The sequence below is a fragment of the Microchirus variegatus genome (genome assembly GCF_963457635.1).
Source record: "Microchirus variegatus genome assembly, chromosome: 1".
Lineage (NCBI taxonomy): Eukaryota > Metazoa > Chordata > Actinopteri > Pleuronectiformes > Soleidae > Microchirus > Microchirus variegatus.
Genome location: NC_139802.1, coordinates 18,265,910 through 18,291,246, shown reverse-complemented (window position 1 = coordinate 18,291,246; position 25,337 = coordinate 18,265,910). Strand labels below are relative to the sequence as shown.

The window sequence follows — 25,337 nt, the reverse complement described above, 5'->3', positions numbered from 1 at the left end:
CTATACATTGTTAATGTGGTAAACGACTATTCTAGCTGCAAATGTCTGGTTTTTAATATATATATGAATATGTAGATAGGTGTATAGAGGCCCATTTCCAGTGTTCTAATGGTACATTGTGCTTGCTAATCGCGTTAGAAGGCTATTGGATGATAAGAAAACCTTTGAAAACCCTTGTGAAATGATGTTACCACAGCTGAAAACAGTTTTGCTGGTTCTTTGATGAAAGAACCAGAAACAACACAGGTGACCCCAAACTTTTGAACAGTAGTGTATATATTAGTATCTATTATATAGGAAGCCACAGTAACGCAGGTGAACAAGGTGCAGTAGCCAGACTCCACTGAACCAGTTAATTCAACTTTCCCCTCAGGTCCTCATCTCGTCTGTTCTGTGCCAGTGCATCGAGCTGCAGATGCTGCCAGACACTGTTTGTGTTGCTTCTTGCATGGTAATGAACACATACCTGTCAGGCAGCCATGTGCAGGAGGATTCCGCCTCAGGTCAGTGTTTGCTGCCAGAGGAACCTTTTCCGTGACTGTTCCTTCGCGCGCACACCTGTATGCTGTCCCCGCTCTCTGTCTGCAGCTTGACATTTGGTACGGTGAAGATAGAAGACACTGCGGGAGGGGGTTGGAAAGAAGACACAGGCGGAATCAGAATAATGTTTGCTAAGAGTTTTTAAAGTGAGTTTGTGAAACACACTGACTTGATATTTAGAAGTTGAAGAGTTGCAGAGGAAATGACAGAAAGAGATAATCATATAGCGATACATATAGCGATATCTGTGTAGCTGAAGAAAACAAAACGTTAACGTGATAAGTTAAACGTGCAGGATGTCTCTATTTATTCACAACATCGAGAACAAAGAGAATAAAATCTATGTATTGAATGTGGATGAGGCATCCCTCAACTTTGCTTTCTCCGCCCTTATCTCGCCGTAAACTCCCTTCTTCTCCACTTCTTCCGCCCCAGTTATTAATTTGAGCAGCGCTACCTTGAGAAGACGCAAAGAATCAGCACCCGGCGCTTTAATTGGTTAATTCAAATATTGCTATATGAGCCCTGGCGTATTGATTATGTTATTGTTCGAGGAAGGACGACGCTGTATCACCAAATCAATATTTTGTCCCACCACACTCTTAGAAATAAAAGTAGAACCAAAGAAGGTTCTTCGGCTTGTTCTCATTGGAGAACCCTTTTTGGAACCCTTAGTGTTAAACTCTTTATTCAGGAAAGGGGTTTTAAAGGGTTCTCTGAATCAAAATGGTTCTTACTGGAACCATTAGTGGAACCATTACCAAACAAAAATGGTTTCAGGTAGAACCTCAGCCCTTGTAGAAGAACACTTCTACAAGGGCCAGACAAGCATGTTTTTGTGGCCAGACACTGGTACACTGTGTAAAAAAACCTGGTTCTTCAAAGTATGACTACAATCTTAGAAATAAGGGTTCCAAAATTGTCCTTCTACAAGGACTGAGGTTCTACCTGGAACCATTTGCTTCTGAAAAACCCTTTCCCAAAGAAAGGGTTTTTCAAGGGTTCTTGGTAACACTAATGATTCCAGTAAGAACCATTTTGATCCAGATAACCCTTTAAAACCCCTTTCCTGCATAAAGGGTCTTCAAAGGGTTCTTGTTGGAACCTTCCAAAATGGTTCTCCTATGACAGGGGTCTGCAACCTTCAGCCACTCTACAGTGGCTCGTTGTAGCTTTAGAGATCAAGGCGACAAATGAAAGTGTTTTAATAGCTTGTGCATCACATCCAACGTCGACGTAAAATTCAATATTCAGTACATGTCTGGATGTTTGGTGTCCTGTCCATCTTTGGATCCACAAACCGTTTTCTCGAGCATGAACAACATACAATCCAAATATTTGCTTCATTTATTTCAAAGTGGGTTCATTTTAATTTCTTTAATTTGCCACAAACAATGAACAATGGAAGAACCAGGTCTACGGGGTCTAGAGGTTGGGTATAAACTGAACATGTTGTAGTTCTTAAATGTCATAAATGAAAGAGACTATTGCTATTGTATATAGTTTGTCTGTATAAAAACCTTTCGACGTGTTATTATCTTCATCTTGTGTGTGTTTTTGCGGCTCCAAATAAATTTTATTTGGGTGGAGAGACGACAAAAATGGCTCTTTTCATCCTAAAGGTTGCAGACCCCTGTCCTATGAGGACAAGCCAAAGAACCTTACATGGTTCTACTTAGCACTTTTATTTCTAAGAGTGTACTAAAGTGAAGAAACACTGATGAAAGGAAAGAACAAAGATTTACTTTCATGAATAACTGTTAACAGGGCTTTTCTTTTACAGCTGATCGTCTAGTTGTGGCCCATAAAAAGAAAAAAAAAAAACTCTTCATTTCAAAAGTCTCACTTTGTGCCCGTCCAGTTTTCAAACTAAAACAGTGCCAGCAGCGATTTTAAACCTCTTTGTTTTTGTGATTCGAAAATGCCAGCGTATCCAGAGCTTTAGACTGTATAAAAAAACATTGACTTCTTCCAGTAAGAAGTAAGAATGTACTCGATATCCACCAGGGGGGAAACTCTGCTGGTTGCAAAAAAAAGAAAAATAAATCTGTTTGAATGGAAGTCTGAGGGGGAAAATGACCCTACTTCTCACTTGAATCATAACATCAGCTAACAATTTTCCTGAGGAGTTAATGGTAGTTGAGTAGTTGAGGTCTTGGAAAACAAAGCATATGAAAAGACACCACAGGGTCCAGAGGATCGTGCCCTGTGAGTGGCTCAATTTTTCACCACTGCCACAAACAACTAAGCACACTCTCACTGAAATCAAATTAAAAATGTCACACAATCCAATCCACACAGCCACAGCATCCTCTGAGGCTCTATTGTCTCAGTAATTCTGTCATTGTTCCCCCCCTAATCTGTCTGGGTATTGTCTGGATAAATCCATAACACAAATGACAATAGACACAGCACAGCAGGCCAGAAGAAACGACACCGGTCATTTCTGCGGAGACAAAAATGGAAGTTGAACTTGAAAGGTTCATCACTTTCTCAAGCATCGGTGACCACTTACTGACGTTTGCGTTGCCAGCATTATCTCACAGTCTGTTATCTGAGTGTTGGTAATCATTGTAATTATAGGAGTTTTAAAGTGATACTGACACATACTCAGTTATATGAGCTGACTGCACTGTGTGCACCCCCTGCAGCATAAGACAGGCGTGCATTCATAGTAGTGCTGGGCACTAGGTTTAACGCATGGCGCGTTTCCATGACGACTGACCGGAAAAAGACGCGTGTGACGTCACGTTTACGTGCCGCGACACCGGAGTCCAGGCACCGTTTACCTGTTAGCTCCTTTAGCGCCGTTAGCACGCCTACAGTCGAACAAGTTGTGCGTTAACGCTTACGCCATTAAGTACTAATTCATACTGTTTTAACAACATTTTTGCCACTTTTTCTCTGTCCCACAGTCCAAAAACATGCAGATTTAGTGATTAGGTAAATTGGACACTCCAAACTGGACATTCTATTTGGCCATGTGATGACTGGCGACCTGTCCAGGGTATGACCCCGCCTATCGCCCTACGTCAGTCTTTACTGACTGGATGTTGATGTTTTTTGTCACTATGTAAACCGCTCAATCTACTAAACCAAGGTCAATGAACAAAACCAGTGAATTTACTTTGACGGCTTACTTTGGAGTTGTTGAACCACTGCTGCTCCCGTCCCTGAATTTGAACCGAACATGAGCCGAGTTCCTTTCCTCTTGGCCATTTTTGTGGCAAAAACCCACTTCCTTCACTTCTGGATTAGAGTTGATGCTGTGCTTTTTTTTTTTAGTCGAGTACATCATGTGTATAAATAATTTGCCCCAAAAGGAATGTTATGAAATACAGAACTTGTGTTTAGACAGTTTTATTTAGGTGACACAAACTTGCAAATGAACTACAGTGTCTCCAAATTTTCTCAATGGATTTTGGTGTGGGATTGAAAATATAGTGTGTAGATTTAATTGACTTTAACTACAAGGCGGCGCATGCGTGCGTCTACCGAGCGCTTCCCTTTGGTTCCACGAGTCTTCTCTGGTGACAGAGCCTGATTGCTATGCTGCGGCTGTAGCCAAATACAACTGGAGTAATTAGCCATCGCTTTATCTCACGTCCACATCTCATCACATTTTTGCATAATTCTGACACATCCTTCCTACGCTCAAGTGCAAAGCAGCAAATCCACACTTGTCTTCCACTCACTCACACACACACACACACAAATACACACTCAGGCACGCAGAGGATACTTGTGTTTATCCAGTCTTGTCCTCATTTTATGAAAGTTTTTTTTTTTATTTAATTCCCTTCCATTCTTCCCCCAGCGATTCTGCTGCTTTGCTTGTCTCACATGTGCACACAGTATAGAGAGAGAGAGAGTTAGAGGGATAAAAAAAAAAGAGGGAGGGGAGAGAAGGAGAGTGAGCGAGCATGAGGAGAATCAGAATGAACCATCTTTCTCTCTCTCAGTGACCGCTGCTTTCAGACATGACAACCTGCTGGGTGCTGATAACAGGATTAATAACGCTGAAAAATCTTCATCAGGGGGAATTAAGAGATGGAATTCTCCCATTAACATTATACCACCATGTCAGAGGCAGCACACACAGGTCTGCTGAGCAGGGCTTTACACTGCGCTAATGAATACAGGCTTAATGGATCAGTTATGTGTGTGTACATGTAGCCTATATCAAAAACGATATGGACGCGAAGTCATATCGGAGAGGCTTTCATGTCATAACGGGATTCTGTCGAGTGAATTGTTCTAGATATAAAGGTTTTGAGAAAACTCTTATTAACCCTTTACCAGGGAAGGAAGTATATTTTGTAAATTCATAACATCCAAAAACATGCATATCCACAAGATCTTATTATATATATTATATTATAAAAGTTGTTATATCCTCAAATAACACTCTCGGGATGTCAATTTCAGTTTTGTGGGAGATACTGAGCAAAGGAACAATGCAATTTGAAAAGAGGTGCAAAAATATTTTTATCATTATTAAAACATTCGCAATGTGCAGATTCAACTGTATTTTAATATGTATTATTGAGTAAATATTGGGTTTTATTTGATTTTCCAGCATCTGTCTGAGCAACTCTCAATGGAGGAGCATTCTGCATGTGCAAAGCTTCATTTTGGATCAGATGCTGACATTTACTTGCACTGCATGTGGCACAGCTTGAGCAAAACAAAGCTGAACATTTCTTCCACAACTTTCCAAACTCCGGCACAGATGATAGATACTCAAATGACATTTATGCATCAGATTGTTTGTCTCTCAAAACGTACATTTCGGCAGACAGAGCAACAGCAGTTCACAGTCCGACAACTTCCTGAAAACTGGCTTCAGCACCAGGCGTCAGGAGTTAACAGGAATGTATGCGTGCGAGTGTTTTGTTTGGGTTTGATTCAATCAATCAAACTTTATTTACACAGCAATTTCCATATTTAAAGTGACGCAACTCAAAAGGTGCTTCACGCGATGAAACACTGTAAACCATGATTAATACTGAAGATGTTGAGAGCTATCATGTAGTGTTTTTCTTTCTTTTTTTTTTCTTTTTAAAAAGTCTGACTTTATATTGAAAGAATGCCTCGGTGTGTTGTTGCTCTGGGCGAACAACAACTCAGGAAGATAGAAAATCAAACTGAGCATGTTGTGGCGGCTGGGCTGACTGTCCCACCGGCATGCACATAATAAGACAGGCTTTCTCTGCACGAACAAAAACAATCCAACCCCAGGTCACTCACTGCTGCCTGCCTTCTTTACTGAGAGAGACAGAGAGGAGGAGGAGGAGGAGGAGGAGGAGGAGGAGGAGGAGGAGGAGGAGGAGGAGGAGGATGCTGGAAGATCCAGTTGAGCCGAGGGAGCTCAAGAAAAAGGGAGAAAAAAGAAGAAAGACAAAGCAGAGAGGGGGAGTCAAGGCAGGGAAATTAGTGAAAGAAAGAGGGAGAGAGACAAAGAGAAAATAGAATTACTGCCTAGTGGCTTTAGGCCGCCGCAAAATGTCTGTCGAGACTCAGCTAAAATAAGCAGCGAAGACTAAGAAGGAATTTATTGTGTCCAAAATAGGTCATAATAAAACTAGTGAAAATCCACAGAACTAACTTTTGATATCCGTTTGATCTCAAAGAGAGACGGTCCGTAAAAGTTTACGAGTCAGTCTATTGATTTGTGGACGTCTTTAAAATTTAAACAGATGTAATTATGAATGTGAGCTGTCCAATCTGATCTGCAAAAGAATCAAAATAAAATGAAATTAATCTGTCAGATCGAAATGAAGAAAAGATTTACATTTAAGAAGCTGAAACGATCAGAAATCTTGTTTTTATCATGAAAAAAGCTTCAAACCGACTGATCGATTATCAAAATAGTTGTCGATTAATTTAGTAATCGATTAATAATCGATTAATCGTTTCAGCTCTATTAGGTTTTGAAAAATGTAGCTGGCAATCTCTCCGTGGTGAATGTCAATCACTTTTCTGCTGAACTCGAACCATGCAGTGACCTTTGACCCCTGACAGCTAATACACTCAAGAATGAGTGAATGTTTGCACCGTATGTAATGAAATACCTTCCACACATTCACTTAAAAAACTAAAAAGCATCCTGAAAATGTGAGGTCACAGAGACCTTGACCTTTAACCTCACAAAATTGAGTGAGCCGGGACACTCACTCACTCACTCACTCACTCACTCACTCATACACAGAGCCATCAGTCAGGCTCATCCTGTCATGTGAGAGAGCCAGTCACGTTGCACAATTACCAAGGCAATAGTTTGTTTTTTTTTCTCGTCAGCAACGACAGATGACTTTAGAGCTGCGATGATGCCGATGAGTGTGTTGTGTGTTATACGTACTGTCCTGCAGCTCCCAGAGCCGCGGAGGAAGGTTGCTGAAGTACTCGTGGTTCAGCGCTGCCTGGGCTGACAGGCGATTCTTTGGGAAGCACTGGAGGAATCTGGAGGCCAGCTCTTCGGCGTGGTCCACGTAACCCAACCTGACACACAGAGGAACACAGAGTTAGATAAGAAAAACAGATATATCATTACTGTTCATCTATACGCTTATAATGTGCTGCACATTATGTACATTCTAATAGTTTTATTGAGTGCTGGGCACGTTAGCATGTTAACGCACGTTAATGGATGACACATTTCCATGATGACTGACCGGAAAAAGACGCGCATGACATCATGTTTAGGACGGCACCAGAGTCCAAGCGCTTTACCAGTTAGCTCCGTTAGCTGTGTTAGCTCCTTTAGCACCGTTAGCGCGCGTATAGTCGAACTGGAGAGGCCTGTCAAAAAGAGCAGCGCTACAAATAACCAGCGTACCTGTGTACTGCATATGTGTGCATCTGTATTTAAAGTTTAGTGTTACTTTACGGCAGGGGTCACCAACGTGGTGCCCGCGGGCACCTGGTAGCCCGCAGGCAGCCAATACGGTGCCCGCGGGCTCACTTCACTTCACCTCACTTGCATGTATCCGTATGATCGCTCAGTAAAATATCTTTGATATTGTTTATAAAAACTGGTATTCGTTAGGAGTAAGCACTGGAATGAATGTGTATGCAGTTGAATGCATAATATTAATCATTTAAATGGTAAACAAAAAAAATAAAATGTTAATGTGGTAGCCCTCCATATTATTCTTTACCCTTCAGGTAGCTCTCTGTCTCAAAAAGGTTGGTGACCCCTGCTTTACGGACTAATTTTAACAATCTGGAGTCACGTAAACATGATGTCACGCACGTCTTTTTCCGGTCAGTCGTCATGGAAACGTGCTGTGCGTTAAGGTTGACGCCGTTAACATTTTTCCATTTTACAGTATTTAGACATGCATTTTATAAACCAAACAATGAATTACTTGATCAGGAAAATGACTGAGAGATTAATAAATTGCGGAGTAATAGTTGATTGCAGCTATACATGTTATATTTTGTTTATAGTTTGTATTTCATGGCTTTATGATTTTATATGCCTGCTACCAATGCTGTAACACAAGAATATCCCAGTTTTTAACCTTTTTTATCCATCCATCCATCCATCCCTCTGACCAATTGCTTCCATCGCATAAACATTTAAAAACAGTTTTAACTTCTCTTTCCTCCTTTGAGAAACATCTCATTTTCCTCCGGGTCACAGAGCTGCTGACAACAGAAAACAAGCTCTTCAATTATGCGCCAGGTTTGCTGATTCAAGAGTAAAGACGGAATTTTTAGACACACACATATGCAAAGAAGCACATACACGTGCACACACACACACAAACTAGTTTTTATGCCACAGTGAGAACACATTATAGACATAATGCATTCCCTAACCCCTTTCCCTAACCATCGCAACAAAGCACCTAACCCTAAAAGTCGTGAAGCCCACACAGAATGTCCCCAAAAAGATGTTTTGTTTTGTTTTTACAATTTTGGGACCTCACAAAGACATAAATACAAGCACACACATACACACTTGCATCAAATATGGTGTCGGGGCCACTGCGAGAAACACAAAGTGTTCATCAAAGCAGGAGCCAAGATACATGCAAGTTGTGTTTGAACATATGTGAGTGCATGTCTGAGAGTTTGCACTGGGAGTCACTGAACTCCTGAACCAGCTCTACCTAGCAGCGCTGTGGGGGGATACAAAAAAAAGAGAGAAAAAGACTGGAGAAAAAAAGGGGAGCAACAAATTCAGTCAGTAATTAGGCATCCAGTGCATTAAATAAACATGATGTTATTCAGCGCCGCTCACTGGCCTGCTGCGTGCAGCACTCACAGCGCTTCTCATGTTCTGTCGACGTCTCATGGTTGGCTCCCTAGTCAAGCACTCTGACAGACGCTCCCATGGCTCTCGATGGGGATCTCAACTCGACTTATCGGCAAAGAGACAGAGGGAGGATAAATCTCAGCTCAGCTCATCAACACCACTCAGGAAAGAAGCAGGGATAAAGTTAATGAAGTCCATCAGGGCCTCTTCTCCTCTCCTCGTTCTCAAGCAGCTGGAACATTCAGTGCAACTCTGCTGCATAAAAATCTAAAGACAAACTAGTCTGTGTGAAAATGTGCAACCCTTTGAGTTGGTTCAGTCCAAGCTATGACTGGCCTTAAGTCTTCCGCAGAGCTGTGACGTTTAACCCATATTAATGGTATATTTAAATGTTTTTGTTGTGGTAGTCCCTTGAGGAGATTGTTGTCAAAGCTCAACAGAACATTCATCCATCTTCCTCTTTGCCATGTTTATGTCTGTATGTTACTCTGCATCAGAGCACTCACTGTTCTCTTATTGGTCAACGTCTAGGAGCACATCGTAGGAGATGTCAGACTCAGCCGGAAAATAGAATTAATTCTAACATGCGAGAGTTCTCGTCGGGCAATCGTGGAACGTCTCTGACGCCAAATCTCTGTTCTTCAATTATGATAAACCACACGTCCATTTATCGTTCCCGATATTGATAATCGGGTCTGTCACAACCAATTCAACCCCCCAAAAAATCACTTTGCGTTCGGTCTGTAAGCCTAACCCTTTGTCCGTCTGGATTACTTCCGCTTATTTTTAACTTACTGCATGTAAAAATGTTGCATTAACAGATTAAAATGAAGAAAAACACTACAGTTCTACATGAACACCAGATTTAGAAAGTTAAATTTGTAAATTTGTAACACATTTTTGTCCCAATGTCCAAAATCCAGGTCAGGTGTTTTTCCTACTGTCTCCTCTCTGGGGACAAAGACGCTGATTCGCCAGCTTCCTGCAACAGCATGAGTGAAATTACCGTAATAACCACATGGCTGGTTTTGACTTGCAACTTCTCAGCGTTCAAAAACTTTTCTGAGAGCACAAACCGTTGCGTAATTGCGGTCATGCAAAAAGTGCTTTCTCAAAACGCGTCGTCTGTGTGGTACGCTTGGCGTTAAAGCGTTAAAAGCTACTAAAACATAACAACAAAGACATCATACAGGCCAATATGGGGTGGTTGTTAACTAAAGACCTAAAGCGTCCAGGCGATAAGACAGAATTCATTCTTAGGTCATGCTGCAGAAGACTGCTCGATGAACCGTACTCGGCCGAGTTAAAGAGGACCAGCGAAACAAGCGTGAAATATAATATGTAACTTTTCAATCAAAGCTTAACAGATAAACAGATATCAAAGGGTTTTTCATCTTTCTGTCAAAAAAGACCAACCAGACGTGTTATGTTGTAGTTGTCACCATTAATAAACCTCAGGGCTGACTGGTAAACCATGTCTACTGAGGGCCTGAGTGTGGAGGCATGTCTGCAAATTACATCACTGTAAAGCAAAAAAAAAACAAAACAACAAACTAAAGGGAGGCTGGGTTTTTTTTTATGGTTTCCCAACATGTTTCCTACTGTGCTAGTTAAATATAAAATGTGTCAATGAACGAGATGCCGACATACCCAAGTTGTATGTCAAGACCGTGACATCAGCCTAAAGTGTTACGACTAATTAAACAAGATAAAATATAATTAATAAAATTGACAAATTGGCCCTGAAGGCACACAAAACCTGCACAGTTCAAATTACTGTGGCTGTAGGGATCAGCCGCCCTCGTCTAACCTGTTTAGTATCTTCCAAACAATACAAAGTAAGACAAGAGCCCTACCCTCGGGTTGGCCGACTCCACTGCTTTCTGTCCTGGTTTTTGTATAGTTATGTATTTTGGTTCTTCGTTAGGACGACTGTTTGGTTTCAGGAGAAAAATAAGCGCCTAAGCTGGACCATAACGTAGTTCAAACGATATATATATATAACACAGCTAATCCCTTTAATTTGACTCACAAACAATGTGGTACATTTTGGTCTAAAGGCAGCACTACAGGCCACAACAACAAACCTCTAGGTGTAATAACACGGAGTCAGAACAGATAAACGTGCAGGTGTGAAATCACGTGGAGATAAGCCCCGTTGGTCGCTGAAAGCTCGTAGGTGCACATTCCTTGCCGCAACTGCGGTCAGCGAGCGAGCACGGATGAATAAGTGCGCGTCTGCGGCGAGATGGATCGTATCTGCTCCATCTATCAAACGGCTACAGGTGGTGACACATTCACAGCAGTGAAAAGCATTCCATCGTCAGTGGTGCATGGTGATAGAACAAACAGGACCTGGGAGAGGTGAGGCCCAACAAGCTGCCTGTGCTGCCCCACAGCAGACACTGACTGACATCTTTCTTTGATCAAAAGAACACACACACAAAAAGCTTTGTTTTTTTTGGAAGTAAGCCATGGAGCTTTATTTTTAAAATCAATGCTTTTGGTTTTGAAGTGTCCAAATCCTCCTCTGCTTGTTTAAGGTTCGAAGAACTTTTACGCTCTTGATCGCTCATAATGAACAAACAAGCAAACCAAGCCCAAAGGTGTCCATACCAAATTCTTAACCACTGATCCATTTATAGACTGACTGACATTAATAGTTACGTGACTAATTCTTAATTATAGCATGTTCTACTTGTACTGGGTCACAGGCTGTAATTTACGACTTACGAGTTACACGTTTACATTCGACGTTGCCAGCTGAAGTTGTAACACCAGGTTGTTTACTTGTTCAAACTCCTCACGGCCCAACCTCAAAATCCAAGATGGCCGCTCTACTGTTTGCATCACAGGTGTGAAAGCCATAGTTTTTACTATTTTTCACCAATTTTCTGCATCCAATCTAATAAGTCGTACATGCAGTGTTGTCCTACTGGTTGCTGTGGACATGATTATCACATGGACTATAGCATAGCTTGCTAGTTGTGGAAAGTGGAAAGCGCTTACATTTACAAGGCAAATTAAATGTGCTCTCCGTATTTCAGAGAGTGGGAAGAGTCAGGTTTCCAATACCTTGGTTGACATCAAATTCAAGAACTTTTCAAGGACTTCCCGTGACTAATTTGTTCCAAATTCAAAGACCAAATGTGCTGACACAGCTTAAGGTAGAAGGGCATCTGGTAAGAGCCACTTCAACCATGGCATACTTTTATTTATTTGCAGATCTTGGCATCTTGAGTCAAAGTCAATCTTTGTCATTTTATTTCTTTTGTGAGGCACAGACCTTGGAAATTGCATTTCCCAAACAACACATAACTCGCTCATTGTTCTGCATGGAATACCTAGTAATTACAACTCTACATTTGTTCTGTGTAGGCCTAGTCGACGTACATCAAGCAATGCAGGGACGCATGAAACAGTAGATGGTGTCGTAAAAAACAAGGGCACGATATTCACAGACCAAAGGACCTGTGGGAACCCTGGAGAGTGTACTGTAATGTTACTTAGTGTCACTCCATGAAAAACATAATACTGTCTATTCGAAGTGATTAACTATTAATTGAAGTTGGGAATTATGAGTGTTATAGTTTTTTGTTGTTTTGTTGTAACTAGTGCAGTGCCTGCAGGAAGTATGTATTCCTATAGTGGGCTGAAGAGATTTTTCATTTATGGTAATGCATGATAAGGAACGTAAAGGCTAAATAATACAAACACTGTGCACAACGCAAATGTGCCTAATGTTTTTTTTTGAAGAAAGTCAGCTCACTGTCAAAGTGCATCAGGGCAAATAGACCACTTCCTGAATTCCAAAAATTAATTCAAATTATTCCTTAAGAGGTTTGCAAATATTTTCAATGGATCATTGTTCAGGGCGATGGCGACTATTATGATGGAAATCAAGGATGCACACCATTGGGTCATGCTCAACCCATATCCAAAGTCTTAGGTAAACTTGACTAACGGTCAGCGAGATATGCCCGTCACAGACAGACAGACAGACAGACAGACAGACAGACACACAGACGCAACTTGATTTATAGATCGATATTTCTTGAGCTTGAAGGTGCAGATCTTGCGGCAGTCTCACGGCGCCTGATGACCTGATGACCCCCCTGTTCATTATATGCACCATATGATCATAGCAACAGTATTCTATTTGACACTTTTACTAGTTTGACTGTTTTTATTCCCTCTTGCCATGTCAGGCTGCTGTCACATATCAAAACCTGGTCAAAGGTGACATTCAGATCCACTGATCAAATAAGTCCAAGCAAAGGATCAAAACTGTCAATCATCCTCTCCCCCACTATTCCTGACCTGGGACAGTGTTTCATAGTTTCAACTTTAAATCAGATTATCTGACAATAAAGGACATTAATGAGAGTATTTGATAAATAGTAGAGATAGATGCTAAGTAGCGGCGATCTCTTCATGTCAGAGAGTAAAGGCTAGAGATTCATATAAATCACATGTGTGCTTGTAGTTTAAATTTCCCTGTGGACATGACACACGCACACACACCCCTGCTCTCTGTGCTCTCCTCTCCAGATGTATGCCTGAGGCAAAAAGAAGCCCCAGACTGTGCCACCATACCCTTTTCCTAACATACGCACACACCACCTGGTGTCCCACAGTTAGGTCTCACATGTGTGTACAGCAGGAAGTCTGTATGATATTGGAACAGCACGTTTGTGTGTTTGTAGTGTGTGCGGGGAATTTGACTTTTAAGACAATATGAATGGTAATGGTGTGTCAAAATCATCTAATGGAAAACCTCCTTAATAATAGATGCACATTACATTATTCATATGCAATTATCAATTTCATATCTATCCCACCCAGAGCTTCTCCTTCTCTTGAATATTTTTGCAAATTTGCTGCATTTTGTGCATCATTTGTTTTTATATCTTAGTGAAGACACATCATCATCACATCATTGACATGATTCCTGAGCTCTTTACCTTAACATCACAACTAATTGCTTAACCCATACCTACACCTAATTCTGACTTTTACCCTGAAAAAAACTCTACATCTCTGGGGCCCAGACAAAATGTCCCAACAAGGTCAAATGTTCCCAAAAAGATGGTGGCTTTTTTTAAGTGTTTTGGACCAAGCACACACACACGCACGCATGCACGCACCCACACACACAGTGTATAGTCAGAACTTACTTATTCCACGCTTGCCTGAGCTTCTTAGCACTGTACACTGTAAAGCGTTCTGTAATGAGAAGAAACAATACAATTAAATGAATCATCCATATCCATCCTATAACACTTTAAATATTATAATGAGACACAAACAACATACATGACATGCTTTGACTGTGATATCATAATCACATGATCTTATTTACCACAGCTACAGAGAGACTACTTTCTCTTTAACAAAAGGAGCATAGACTTACTCCATAATTCTTTTGACCTTTAAAATGTGTTGTAAGGACCTTTTTGAAACTTGAAACATACGTCAGCCTGTTTTGAAAGAACATTGTCGAGACAGTGTGGTTAATTCCATTTGACAAGTAAAACAACGTTTGCATTTTTGAATATGACCCATTTTCAGTCGTCATACCAAATTGAGTGCTCATCATCCTCCTCTTCCTCACAGTATACTTCAAATTTGATTAAGATGGATATGGTGTGACTCTAGCGTACTATTTTTTTGGGGGGTTATTTGCTTAATTTTCTACGCACTTGAGTCAAAATTCCTCCGCTCCACTCTGATCACATACCCTGGTATACACTGTAGAACAGTATTTTTGATTTTCCCAACAGAGGAAGCTCATGTACCACAGTTTGAGAACCATGGCTTGCAAACAGAGGGTTTGAGTCAAATGGACACTCTAAATTGACCTCAGTCACAGGGGGGTCACATCCTAAGGTACACAACACAGAGGGGTTGTGTCAGGAAGGGCATTCAGCATAAGAACAATCTCTATTATGACTTCTCACTGAGAAAATCAGAGCTACGGCTAGTTTATCGCGATGTGTTGCCTTTAGTAACAGTCGTGAGCACAACTTGAGTAACTGTCGGCGCTGCAACCTGTTTTTTTTGGCACGGCCACTTGAAATTGTCAGATTTTTCAGGTGTTTTTTTTTTTATTTTTATGAATCACTTTCTCTCCCATATTGACACAGCTATGTTTGTTATGCCACACTGTTCTCTTCATCTCGTCCAAAGCTGCCATGTGGACACACCGTCAAGCTGAGCTGCCAACTGACTGGCTTCCATACCCAGCTAGCCAGCCACCCAGCGAGTTAGCCCACCCCTTTCACTCTGCCAGCCTAATCCTGCAAGTCAACCACCCAACTGTCTGTCAGGGTCAGCGTCCAGCCTGCCAGCTCCCCAACAGTGGCTCCAGTCAGACCGGGGCAGTGCCAGAGTCGGCCTGATCTGACCACACGTCCCACAGAGGTGAGGACTGCCAGCCTGGATTCTCATGTACTATTTAGATTTGAGTTATGGCATTACTACAATAAATACAAGTACAATTCTATGTAATAGGTTCATGAGGATAAGAAGTGTATATGTTGTGTATGTGCTGCATGTATATATGTATGGATTAGAGCAGCAACTAACAGTTATTTTCACAATTGATTAATCTGTCGATTATTTGAGTAATCAAGTACTAGTTTGGTCTATAAAATGTCAGAAAAATGTTGATTGGTGTTTCTCAAACCTGAAAATGATGATGTCTTCAAATGTCTTGTTTGGTCCACGAACCAAATTTATTCAGTTTTAATGATTTCTTTGTCAACTGGAGCAAATAAACCTGTAAATATTACCTGTAAAACCAGAAAGCCTGAACCGACCCACCAGTGGGTCCAATCCTGTCCACCCTGTTGAAATTGCATATCTTTTTTCTCAAGAAATTTCAGGTTTTTCCTATTATGTTTGGTAAAAAAAATATTTAATTTGATGTAAAATAAAGGAAAACATTTTAAATGCTTGTTGTTAATAGGTTATTATGCTGTGATTTGACTGGTCCAGCCCTCTTGAAATTAAATTGTGGTGTATGTAGCCCCTGAACGAAGTAATTATTGCAGCCAATCACATGTAATATACTGTATTTTAACATGTGTAGTTATAAACTGTCGGTTTGAGTTGAATTTAAAGCTGCTGTCGGCGATTTCTCTTGGCTAACTTTCTCCCCGTAGCTGCCGTGATCTACAGTGTGTAGCTGTCAGAATATAAAACTATTAAACACAGACGTATATTGAATTTTTACCCTCTATGCTAATATTAGTTGTGATATCCCTCTGCCCTATGCTCAAGTTACAAAAACCCAAAACCATAAAAAACGTCAGTGGTCATCCCGGGGAACTCACCCATCGCTCATTACAGTAATTACATTTACAGATCAGATTTGTTCGGTGTAAAACGAGTAGGGCATTAGACTGGAGACAGGGCTAAAGATGAGAAGTGAGTAAGTATCTGCAAAACCCTTTTCATGACCACAGAGAAATGTAGCCTACACTGTGAGGTCGAGTCTGGGATCCAAACCTAAATGAGACCTTGCAGAGAAAAAAAGAAGATGATGGAAAGTGTTGTGCATGTGGAAGTAAAGTTAAATGTGATGAATCATAAGCGGTGGAGTGATACAGAGACTGGGATTTGGAAAGAAATGTCAGTTCAGAGGAGGACTGAGCTGCTCTGTGATTGCAGAAAAGGTTCCAAACTGTTGCTCTACTGCCACCTGCTGCTCACCGCTGAACATGTGCACTCAAATTTAACGTCTTTGTCAGACTAAGTATTGACAGAGCTGTTGTAACAACAACACAAATTATAACTTAATGTCTTTAGAACTGATTTATTAATTCATAAACGTGCCGACATGTGAACAAGTGGAAAACAGACCCCCCCCCCTTTTTTCCCCTCCCCCTGTGCTCACTGTCTGCAGCTTCAGTAGCAATAAATAAAGACTACAGTTTAAAGAGTTTAAAAGTACACATTTTAGACACATGTGCTGAGAAATAAACACAACCACAACATGTGGTTGTGTTTAATTCCGACTACATATAAACCTTTATTTTAAAAATGACTAACCCATTATGTTAAGAACAAACAAACAACAACAAAACTGGATTTAATTTAAGTTGTCTGTGGTAGTATGTGTACCTGGTTTGAAGGTCAGCAGTCCCCATGGTCAAAAAGACAATCAGATTAACTTTGTGTGCCCAATTTTCACAGAATAAACGACCTTAGTATCCTCAGTAACTATAAATATATACACTGCAACCACACTATAATCATTCACAACATATTGATTACATGATACGCTGTAATCACTGTGTACTCTGAGGCGTCGTGCTGCTTTATATAACATCAACATGTGGTTACATTTATCCATCTCCTCTGGTAACATCTCTCTTTTTTTAGTGCATGTTAACAATGCTGGCCTCCACTCTGGAAAATCACTTTTACTCCTTGGCTTTTAAACCAGCATGAAAATTGTGTGGTCTCTGTCTGTCTTTTAGTGTCTTTTATTTTTGGTGTTTTATTGTATTTCAGTCTTCTATGTATCTATCTACGTCTCTGTATAAATAAAGTAAGGAATGCACGCAGAACAGCACAGATCTGCAGACATCATATAAAGCAATGCAATGCAAGGAACCAGGGTAATCTGTGTGAGTGTGTACCCATAGAGATCAAAGATCAGTCCTCTAGTGGCAAAACCTCTGTTTAGAGTAAGGATATTAAAATGGGAAATGTGGTTAGTTTAAGGTTATGGTTGAGGTTAGGGATAATGTTTTGTTTTTTCGGCTGCCAAAATAAATGGAAGTCAATGCAGTGACCTGGCAAAAATAGCTGTGCAAACCTGTGTATGTGTGTGTGTGTGTATGTGTGTGTGTGTCAGACAGCTGCACAGCTGTTCAGCACAGTGTGCGAGAGGCTAACAAGAGCCAACTATCGCCATGGCCACAGGACCACAGATTACATTTGTATGTGTTGTGTACGTGTGAGGGTCACACCATTTGGCCACTAATTGGCCACTGGAGATAACAGGCTGCCTTCCATAGCTCAGTGATGCCTCGCTGGCCCTCACCATTACTCTGAAGCTCTTTATGGTCGCCCTCGCCTGTCCCCCTTTTCTCGTCGCCTCCACTCCAGCTCTTCTACCCTCCATCAGCTGCAACACTAATCTGCAGTCTCTATTCATGTTGCTTCTAAAAAGCCCTAATGAGCTCCCAGAGGGCACGACTGCCCTGGCAGAGCTGCCAACCCCCCCTCCCCCCGCTCCTAATGCCGCAGCTGTACACAGACTAACCCATTGGTTGGATTTGAGGGTCAGGGTTATACCCACTGTATAATTGAGTGTGTAACTGGATGGATCATAGGCTATCATGTACAATGATATTCAACAACGTGGGAGCTACTGTCAACACTGCATAGGACAGTGTGGTAGCATGTGGCCTATATCTCAGGCATTTCATTGCCAATGCAATGCTTGATATTTCACTGGGAGGTATTATGTGCTGTATGAACATTGGTGAATCTTGTTTTGCCTCATTTTTGTTTCTGTACTGTTGGGTTTTGTCTTGGGCCACAAGGTTAACCCGGATTGCATGTTCTCCCATGTGTGCGTGGGTTTCCTCCGGGTTTTAATTAGGTAAATTAGACACTAAATTGACCATAGGTGCGAGTGTGAGAGTGAATGGTTGTTTGTCTCTATGTGGCCCTGCGATGGAGTGACAATCTGTGCAGGGTGTGACTTTGCCTTTTGCCCTATCACAGCTGAGATTGGCACAGATCAGCACCAGAAGATGGATGGGTTGGGTCAACAGTCAGCCTTACAAGATGTCAGGAAACAAATATTACTGATGCACATATACAGTAGGAATTTCTGAAGATTGGGTCAGGACCAATAGATGGGTCACTGGAGGTGGGGGGTATTTTGGGTCAATTTTGGGACAACCACTGGTCAAGGTCCATATCGTCTAGTTGTAACCATGGTTGCTAATAAACTAACATATGGAGGTTTAGGTTCCTGAGAATCTAAATTCAAGTGTTTCTACTGCAAATATGTTTCCACATTGTTTTTAACAATAAAAACAGAGAGCAACAATGTCAAAAAGTTTGTACAATACCTACCAATTAATAATTCATAAAACGTCACCATAAATAAATAATTTCAAGCCACTAAGTTTAATGGTCCCTGTTAAGCCGACACTGTTTACTGGTTATTTTGACTTAGAACTGAATAATTAAATCTGCTTCCAGCTCTTTCCTCATAAAATTTATGTTCCCACACAACTGAACACTCCATCATGTGTTTTAAAGAAAACATTTTCTCCCCAAGATTACTTTGTTTGTGACAAATCACCAAGAAGGGCTTTATGATATTAGAGGCCTCACCTGATTTGAAGTGAGGCAAGGAGTTAACACTGGGCCAGGTTTCTTCAGACGGTGTTCCAAGGACCTGAAATAGACAGCAGGATATGGAGAAGAGGAAGTGAACACACTTAAAACATAGTTTTAACTACAACTTGACACATAATGGGGTAAAACCCTATAGTTCAGTGTCCTTGTTTGACAAACACAAACTTTCTCCGGCAGAAAACTCATCTCTTGACTAGGACTAACTTTTTTTATGGAAAGGCTGGCTGAGCTCTCGTGGCACGTAGTCTGGGTTTATGATGACAAAACCCAGTGCAGCGGACATGCCTTCGACATGATCCATCACAGTGAAGCAGCATAATAGTTTCCAGATTGCACAGTCATCCCTGATCTGCAGAACTCTCCTACAGCAAAAAAAAAAAGAGCCGTGCCGAGCATGTCTGATTAACGCTGCCCGTTGAAGGATAATGCATGCAAACACTTGCCGTGACGTACTGTAGATGTTGGAAGAGGCTCGGAGACAAAATGAGCATGAAAATGAAAGCAAATGTTTGGGGAAACCACCGTTTATGTTTCCATAGCAGAGTATCCAGGCAGTTGGTTGCTCCCCCTGATTATAATCTATTTTAGGTTGGTGTGTTTCCACAAGCATTAACCCTTGTGCCCGTGTTTAACAGCTGACAAAACAGTTTCTTCCCTCCTGTATAAACGTCACATTATATCATTTATGTTCAAATACTCACACGTGGATGAAAACATAAAGGTTAATTAAGTGTTGGAATGAATTAACTAGTAAACAAAGGAATTCATTTGGATCAGATGATTGATTAATGACAGCATGTCAGTCACCAATGTTTTCTCATATTTGTTGTAATAATAAAATAACACCACTAGAGGGCAGTAGAGTACAGCAAGGCCAACTTAGAGCAACAAGGCTGTGAGGACAGTTTTTTATTCAAACCATCTCTGTGGGGACATTGTGACCTTGTGAGGACATGTTAGCTGGTCCTCAAAACTTAACATATTTTTTTAAGAGCTAAGAACTGGGATTAGGTTAAGGAATAGGGTTAGGCCTTTAGTTGTGAAAGTTAAGGTTAGGGTAAGGGGCAAGGGATTATGTCTATGAGTGTCCTATATATATGCATATATATGCATTTTTTCAGAATACATGTTGACACCTATAGTAGTACAACTATAAGTTTTGATGCATTGTTCACTGGTCAGTGCTTTGACTTCATGAGGGCTGACTGCAGCCTCTGCACAGTGCCCTTATATGTTGGTGAGTGTGTGTGTGTCCTCTGTGTGAATATCAATCACTGCGCTGCTATCAATATGCCCAGGGGGGACAAAAAAAATTACCTTTGGTAAGGGCAGACACTTTCACACCAAGAGAGCAACGTTTAGAGAGAAATATGGAAGTGGAGGGATTCTAGACACACAGACGAACGGATCGGCTGAACGTCTTATATCAATCCTGTCACCTTGAAATTACATTCATATATTATTGTAGAACTACTGTACATCTAAACCTGCTTTCCAAAAAGAGTGTAGTGGAAACACAATGACAAAGAACACAAGAAACACTGAATCTATTACTATTATTTAGTCACCAGGAGGGGGTTGGGTAGGACGACAGATATACAAGAACAACTCACCAAAAACAAATCAATTAGCAAAAATAACCTGTCTGATTCAACCAGAACCCAACACAGACTTCATAGAGTAATGGACGTAGCCCGTGTGGAAATGTTTGAAACCATGGTATGATCTTGAATCATGGCCACCAGCAGGCGACTCAACTGGTTTGTATTGAGGTCTATGAACACATTTGCCTACTTTTCACTTGATTAATCATTTCATTAAAACATATTCCTGCAGAGTAAAATGGTCTCAAACACTACGTTCAGGTCTTCAATGTGGCATGATGATGATACCAAAAATATCACAGTGAGTTAAAACTTGGTTTCTACACCTATTTTTTTAACTTCTTCTTTATCATCATGTTAAATGCAATGTTATATCACAATCACATGTTCAAGAGTATAAAGCAGACAAATACTGTAGTACATGCCACTAGAGGGCAGTCCATAACAGGCAACATCCCCTACATGTCCATAATCAGTCCCTATAAGTTGAGATGGATAATTAATCGTCTATGGAGCCTGGCCAAGCAGGCAGATATGCATAATATGCATATTATTACAACAATCTTTAATTTCTATTTGAATATTGTAAAATGTAAAAAAAAATTGGGCAGTCTACAATGGATCAGAGTTTCCATCAAGGAGTGTCTCCCTTCATAAGGGACAGCTGGTTACTTTATGTCCCATTCTACATTTTATATATTTTGTTTAATATCTAAGCCGTTATCCACCAGTTCTTCCTGTTTTGTTGTTTACTGATGTGATATTACCTTCATGTTGCCTGACCCTTTAATTGCTCAAATAATACATATGCAGTTATTTATTTTATTTCCTGCAGAAAGCACACACTCCTACAAACATTTTACTTTAGTAAAAACACATTTGCGACTTGGAAGATATGTGTCCTCATTCTTTTAACAAAAACATGCAACCCACTCACAACAATAAGGCTGCCCGCACAACACATACACTACCGTTTAAAAGTTTGAGGTCACTTAGAAATGTCCTTTTTTTGAAGGAAAAGCAATTTTTTGAATGATTATAACATTAAATGACTCAGAAATACATTCTATACATTGTTAATGTGGTAAACAACTACTCTAGCTGCAAATGTCTGGTTTTTAATGGATGTATATAGGTGTATATAGGCCCATTTCCAGTGTTCTAATGGTACATTGTGTTTGCTAATCGCGTTAGAAGGCTGTTGGATCGTTAGAAAACCCTTGAAAACCCTTGTGCAATGATGCTATCACAGCTGAAAACAGATTTGCTGGTTCTTTGACGAAAGCAAATTTTGAAGGGCAAAATTATTATTTTGAATAAAAATTATTATTTCTAATCTTGCCAATGTCTGGACTATATTTTCCATTCATTTTGCAACTCTTTTGTTGAATAAAAGTGAGACTTTTAATGGAAAACACAAAAAAATCGTATAGGTGACCCCAAATTTTTGAACGGTAGTGTACATTGTGTGTACAATAGAGTAAATGTGAGACTACAATGACAGGACATGTCCACAGACAAGGCTGGACAAGATGAAAGGTTGTGGGAGTGTAACACGGTGACTGGGGAGCGAGTGGACATGTGAGTGGATCTCAATCTGGTCTGCAGAGCTTGAATTATTGATGGAACAGTTTCAGTGCTCTCTGAAGTGAAGAGAGGGAGCATGAGGTAAAGAGCTGGTTTGGGACTGTTTGTGTGAATGTCAGAGTCTTTACGAGGACATCAGACATGGAAGAAGGGCAGCGAGCGGCTGGGATAGTGCGTGTCAGTTTAAGCTAAAAAAAAAAACAGAGGCATGCAGGTAAAAGCGTAAGAAGGTAAACAAGAGAGTTGGCCTAAAAGTAAGCACTGTAACTCCAGAGGAGATGTGAGTGTGCATAGATACTTTCCACTGATTACTCCACAGCTGTTTTTATAAACTGAAACATTATTAGCTGGTTTCATCCTCATAGGCTTTGAATTACTTGTTGTATGTTTAGAAGATACGCTGCACTCTCTCAAAACCAGGCCCTCAAGTCAAATTCAATAAAATAAACAAATCGTGTTGTTGGTCAATGCTGCGCGGATCAATTTCCTGATCTTCCGCATTAAAATCTGAAATGCAGGTTGAGGTTGGAAGACGATTGTTTAGACTGAGATGAGTAAAATACTAGAGTTCTCTTTCCCGCTGGCACCAAATCAGCTGTCTGCGTTACTGTACAGTTGCTTAATTCCCCTCTCACTTTCATTCTTCTTGCATCATTATAATACCATTTTCACACCTCATTACCTTCTGAGCTCATGATCTGGGACAGCTGATGCCTAAATCTTTGGATAGAATTTCTCCCCGATTCATTTCTGCAGTGTATTCATTGTGACTATGTTTAGATAGACAGCCATGATGCAAAAAAAAAAAAAAAAATCTATATAGACACTGTCTAATAAGACACTATAGCATGCAATCAGAAAACTGTGATTACATTAACCTGAATAAGGTCAAACACTCTGAAAAAAATAAAAATTGGATTAAGATATTTGGTGTGATCTGATTTTATCACATTACATAGACCTGTTCATCTCCAAACGTGATTATAAAATATTATTCTCACGTACAGTTCAAAGATAATGCCGACATCAGTCATGATTGCTCTGTATTCACAGCAGCAAGGAGCCGGTTGGGGGTCAGTGCCTTGCTCAAGGTCACTCAAAGTCTGATTCAGAGTAATTTCTATATATATTATTAGTGATATAGGAACTTTTCACCCACACTTGTTTCCTCTGGGGCAGATGAATGCGTTACACCAGCCTTACAGAACTGCTGCAGTTTGAACTGGACTAGGAAAATCCCTAATTAGACTCATTAACCCACCATAATATCCAATGTAACAGATACAAACTATACAAACCCATATATGACTGTTTTCTCTCCATTGAACAGGAAATATCTTATTATGAATCAACATGGGTGTCTAAAATGATCTGCATTTATAAAGTTATTCCAGTTTTGATACTCACAGCACTCCACACTGCAGTTTCATCCATTCAAACGCAATCATATAGCACATCTTTATACAGCACTATTTTCTATTACACGTCATCTACACCCATTTATACACAACTTAAGGTTCAGTGTCTTGTCCTAAAGGCATTTTGGAACACAGAGAGGAGCCAGGAATAAAGCAAGTGACTTTCTGGTTAGTGGATGACTCACTCTACATCCCCTAGTGTCAAGTCCTGAAATGTCAGGATAAGAAAATAATATATATATATATATATATTTCTATATTAGAATTTGCACGTTTCAATAAAAAAAAAAAAAACATTTAAACTTTGTGATGCAATAAAAACATTCAATAAGTTCTAGACAAGACTTGGTCGTGTTCATAACATCTATGTCAACTCGCATACAGCAAATCAGACATTTTTACTGAGCATATTCTAATTCAAAAAGTTCCATATTTGCCCTTTTAATCTGAAACAAAAAAAAAACTGTGATGTAATAAAAAAGTTCTGACCATGGTCTTCAAATACCAAGAAAAACCACGGTAGCGTGTTATAGAGAGATATTGTCCATCAGAGAAAGTCCTGTCACAGAAAGATTTCATGAGAGGTCACAGGTCATGACACTGAGCTCTGTGTACACATTCTGGTGTATATACGTACTCTGCGCCCCCTCCATGACAGAAACAGACCACCCACTGAGCCAGACACAAACAGTGAGCCTGACCTCCACAACACACACTGTGTGAGGCTGGAGAAAGAAATTAATAAATGCGTTTTTTAACAAATTCTATCCTTTCGTCCGATCAAATGCTTTGGAAACTTCCGAAACTTCTCTTCCGAGCATAAATGTTTTTTTTAGAGACAGTAACCTTGTACTCAAGACAGTAAGAGTGCTTCCCTCTCGACGGATGTTTACAGTCCGGAGACGAACAAAACAATATCAGAGTGGCTTTGTTCCAGCAGCCATTGCACAGTCGTATAAGTAATAATACAATATTGGTCTAGTATTGGTCTGGTGGTTCTGTTACTTATTTATTTATTTTGGCACTTTTATCTTTATTTTACTTTAGCTTTATAATGTTTTTATTTCACATTGCATTGTTAGACATGGTGGAAGATGTTTATTAATGGACGTCACTGTCTTAAACCTTTGAAAATAAATCTATCTACAGGTACAAATAAAGTGACTTGTCTGGAACAAACAGCTGAATTGACTATTATGGGCTTCATTAAAGTCGTGGTATTCGGCGGGTATTCATGATGAGAAGTTGTTCTTTGTCCTCACCAGACAAACATGTGGCCGGTTAATAGACTGTGGGGAGAGTGGGAGGGGGAGGTTGGATGTTTTTTCTGTGTGTCTGTCGTGCTGCGTTGATGAGAGAGGAGACATTCAAGGTCCAGGTCAAGTTGGCTGTAAAGTGCTTTTTGAAGAACTCACGAGGTCCTGACTGTGATTCCACTGACGGCGGGAGAGAAATGTAATGGGGGGGCCCAGTTGTTTTTGGCGTCAGCTGCGACGGTCAGTGAGGAGGGGAAACTATGGACATGGTCCTTGA

General features: G+C 40.4%; 1 protein-coding gene across 1 annotated transcript in view; it reads right to left on the bottom strand.

Annotated features, from left to right (window-relative positions):
• Nucleotides 1-504: 504 nt before the first annotated feature.
• cdk14 (cyclin dependent kinase 14) overlaps nt 505-25,337 on the bottom strand; it is a gene marked incomplete at both ends in the record, with an annotated part of 117,760 nt that continues 92,927 nt past the window's right edge. The window contains 4 exons of the mRNA XM_083894614.1: nt 505-620; nt 6,902-7,041; nt 13,984-14,032; nt 19,172-19,235. Coding sequence (XP_083750740.1) covers nt 505-620; nt 6,902-7,041; nt 13,984-14,032; nt 19,172-19,235 — 369 coding nt within the window. The remainder of the gene's footprint in view (nt 621-6,901; nt 7,042-13,983; nt 14,033-19,171; nt 19,236-25,337) is intronic.